The sequence below is a fragment of the Apaloderma vittatum genome, unplaced genomic scaffold (assembly GCF_000703405.1).
Source record: "Apaloderma vittatum isolate BGI_N311 unplaced genomic scaffold, ASM70340v1 scaffold20607, whole genome shotgun sequence".
NCBI classification, from domain to species: domain Eukaryota; kingdom Metazoa; phylum Chordata; class Aves; order Trogoniformes; family Trogonidae; genus Apaloderma; species Apaloderma vittatum.
Window position 1 is genome coordinate 33,974 of NW_009728127.1, and position 4,192 is coordinate 38,165.

At 40.0% G+C, this 4,192-nt stretch overlaps 1 protein-coding gene across 1 annotated transcript; it reads right to left on the bottom strand.

Moving 5' to 3' along the window:
- Positions 1-380: 380 nt before the first annotated feature.
- Positions 381-2,056, bottom strand: TMEM17 (transmembrane protein 17). The gene is made up of 4 exons (XM_009873982.1): positions 1,910-2,056; positions 1,540-1,653; positions 838-1,126; positions 381-418 (listed from the first exon to the last, which is right to left on the bottom strand). Exons 1-4 carry the CDS (start codon positions 2,054-2,056, stop codon positions 381-383), a joined length of 588 nt encoding a protein of 195 aa, XP_009872284.1.
- Positions 2,057-4,192: the final 2,136 nt, after the last annotated feature.

Genomic DNA, 4,192 nt, shown 5'->3' on the forward strand with positions numbered 1-4,192 from the left:
GGAATGAGAGAAGCTTCATATATGCCCTGGCTTATGAGAAACAGGCTCTGCCTTTCAGTGACATAAACCAAATTTTTTAATGGTTATAATTTTGTTACTGCTGACTTACTGAATCCTCCATTTGATAAAATTGCACCACTCTGTTTAAATGGCCTGACAGTTAAAACTCTAGCTAGGTCAAATGAGTGCAGGAGTGTTCAGGAAGGAGTATTTTTAAAATTCCATCCCTAAGTAGGGAATTCCTAGTGCTGGAATTATCTCTGTGAGACCATCTCAAACTGTGGTGTTTGTTCACTATCTTATAATTGTTCTTTTTGGGCCTCAAGATTTCTTGGGGTTATTTGTTGTCTTTTTTTTTTTCTTTCTTTCTTCCCCCCTTGCTAACTGAGGTACCAGACACTAAATATGTGCAACGTATCTGGAAGAATAGAGAGAAAACAATAATGTGTATAAAAGCTTTATTGTAAAAAACCCAACAATTCTGTGCAAACAGTGAGGGGAAAAAAGGCTTCTGAGGTTTTTTTTAAAACACCATGACTTTGTAAAATGTAGAATCCACCAAATCTACTCCATTGGTAGTCTATGCAGTAACAGTCTACAAATAGTCCACTCAAGCTAGTTACGTATTTGGCATCCATTTTTTCTTGCAGAGGGGAGCTTCAGTCTCTGAGGCTTAATGTTGGCTCTTAAGCAAGATCTGTTTTTTAATATCTCTGAAGTAAGAAGGTAAAGAATGACCCAACAAAATGGAAACAGAGCTGTAGCAACAGGAGGCCTGCCTCTGTCAGCTTCTCAGGCTCTCTGTATGGGATGCCCAGACAGCGCTGGCACCCCCACCAGCCCCGGGAACTGCTCGCTCTTCTTTAACCAGGTTGTAAAAATCAGGCCCTGGATATTCATCCAGCTGGTCAAATTCAATGAGGCGGAAATGAGTTGCCAGTTTGTTCACCATTCTCTTTAGGGTGACAAAGGCTGCAACGACTTGGAAGGTGAGGAACAGGGCAAAGATGACATGCACTGCTCGCTCCAGCGGCTGATTTTTCAGACTTTCATTAAATAGCATGAAAAGAATTATAGGCAACTGCAGGAGGAGACTCAGGAGCCAAAACCCAGCCAGCTCAGGCACCTATAATAGGGAGACATCACCTATTAAAAACTGGCAGTTGGAGATGAAAAAATGCAGAATCTTTTGGAGAAATTTTTTTTTCTTAATTTTCCAAAAGCCAGCACATAATGGGAAATGGCAAAGGGAGGTGGCTCAGTATTTGCATATACTGGTTTTTTTTAACCACATTTAGTTGTTCTTTTCTGATAAAACAGTTTTAGGGAATGAGAGCTCTCTTCTGAGGGAAAGGTACTTGAAATACACAAAATTATGTAGAAGCTGATGCCAAACGAATAGAAGATGCAGATTTTAACTTAAGAGAAATAAACATCTCCTCAACTTAAATCCCTTACGTGAACTGGTAGGCCATTTTATTTATGTTAAATTCCAAAAATCTCTCCTGTACAAATTAATATGTGTATGTGGTAGCATACCTTCTCCTGCAGATTGCCCATGTATCCCAGGTAGAGTCGAATGACCTCTATGAGAGAGGCCAGGATCATGATTGTGACCAGGATGAATTTGTAGTAATCTGACAAGACTGGATACTAGAGGGACAAAAAAAGAGTAGAAGTTTCTGCTGTGCTGTTTCATAACGTGCTGTTTGTGATTAAATGAAGACTCTGTATGCTGCTCTATGCTGACAGTGTTGTATTTGCTTTCAAATACTCTTGAACCTCCAGTCTCAAGGAATTCCCAAGCAAACCTAACAGCTCACTGGAGTCAGAGGTTACCTTCGTTCTAGCAGGTGCCTGATCAGAAACGTATTACATTTGCAAACCATCCCTTTTCTTCAGGACTCACCTTCAGATAGAGCAGGACAACTGTGCTGAGCCACCAAAATGGGAAAAAATAAACGTTGAAATAGAGGGACATCTGCAATGGTAAACTGGAAACTATTTCATTACCTGTAGATAGAGAGAAGGCTTTGTCACTCTTAGTTTGTTCCATACTTCCCTTCCATAAACGTGATGGAAGGAAAATGGCTCCTTTGCTTCAAGTAGGGCATTAACACTATTCCTAGTCAAATTAAATGTTAAGAAAAATACTTTTTACATATCCAGAGAAAAACTTTCCTTATCTTGAGATACACCATTTCCTGGAATCTAATGCACTTTCAGTTTAATGAACTTTCAGTTCAAAGGACACAGAGTTTTTATTGCTTGGTCATATATTCAAGTTGAGTGTCTGATTGTAGGGTAAGCCATAAACCACCAACTCTTTCTGCAGTGTCAGTATTGAGCATTACTGGAGCTCAGCAGAAAGAGTTGGTGATTTTGTTGCTGTTCGGAAGATAATGGCCAAAGTTCAAATGAGTGCATACTGGGGTATCGCTATTTCGTAGCTGTTCCTTCCGAGTAAGGACTTACTGCTAGAGAGCAGGTTTGCACTGCCCACTCTTTGTTTTCATTCTTTATTTAAATAGTCACTGGATGGAAGCATTGTTACAGGAAGCTTGTAGTTCTTCTAGTTCTTAAGAGCCAACAATTTCAAATATACGTCAAACTAAAAGTTATCCTGCAAAGTCTGGAGAGAACAAAATGCATTCATACAATGTGGAGAAATGTAAATACTGAACTCTAACATGCAGACAGTAAATTCTGCAATATTAGACCTACAAGATTAGACTTAAAACAATGAAAAAATAAACAGGCATGCTAAGGGAATCATTAAATTTTAATGGGTGAAGTTTTATTGCTAATTCTAGTTAATTGACACTGCATCCACTTCAATTACCAACAGTCTCCTTTCTCACGTTTTCCCCACATGAAGTCTGTACAGGCACATTTTCTCTTAGTACTACCTGAACAAGTTTAGAGAGCATTCACTGTGATCTGCTGATTTGTATTCAAGTCCTGTGTCCCTGTCATTAAAAATGAGTCTTGACAGTCACACTGCCTCACTTCCAGCCTCAGAACCACCTCTCTCTGACGCTGCCTTCTCCTTCCGTATCTTCCAACCACTCTCATACCTGTCTTTGTTCCATCTCAGTCTGTCATCCCCGTTTCCAGTCCAGTCACATGCGGCCTGGTATAAGCCTGTTCCAGAAGTCTTTATGCCAGCTGGAGAAATATTCACGGTAGCTACTAGATGCGGTGGGGAGGGAGGAGGATTTGGGAATGGAACTGGGGCAGACCTTAAGGGTAGGCAGGGTGTGAGGGGCAGAGATTTGTTATACTGAAATAGAAGGTGCAAGACAAACTATATATATATTTAATAACTTGATTTTTAAGCATCAACTCTTTCTTGTATCTGCAAAGGAATGAAAATTTCTAGGTATCCCAAAACCAGTTTCACAATCTACCTAAAATTCTCCCAGGTGTCCTAATGAATGAATCTCTTTAAAGACCAGGAGGACTTTGGAGGACATTGAGATGTAATTCTAAAACATTGTTTTATCTCTTAAAAAAATGACTATCCAATTATAGGTAACTATGTTTCTGCCTTATATGTATTGAATGAAAATTTACTGGTTCATGGCCCACATTACTTGAGTTGACATGTTTTAGGTATGTTAAAAGCTTGACATAGCCCTGGTAGTTGCAACTTGTACTCAGGTTTTGAAACTGTGTTTTGGATGAATGTTCAGCAGTATAAGCCAATTCTAATTCATCTTTCTATCCCTAAATTGAACTAACGCTTATTTTCTGGCATTGCTAAAATTCATGGAAAAGCCAGGGAGTACTGCAATGGCCAATTCTCTGATGCTAGAACAACCCATAGAGCATGGCCAGGAGGTCAAGGAAGGTGATTTGGGTGTTGGATTGGATGATCTCCAGAGGCCCCTTCCAACCCCTCACATTCTGCGATATAGGTGTCAACTTTTCTGAAATCCTGGTCTCCAAGAAGTTAATGCTACAATGGCAACCGGGTTTAGTGGGTTGGATATTCACACAGAGTCGGAAATTGCAAAGAAATGACTAGAAACAGAAGCCGTTTCTGCAGTTGAGAAAGATATTTCAGTGTTGTTTGATAAAGGAAATTAAGAATTAGCAAAAAGTGTTATCTATAGGATTCTGCGCAAACTCGCTCGCTAAGCGGCAAGGGTGGGTACCGAGTGCCCTACACCAAGGCCGCCAACGCTCA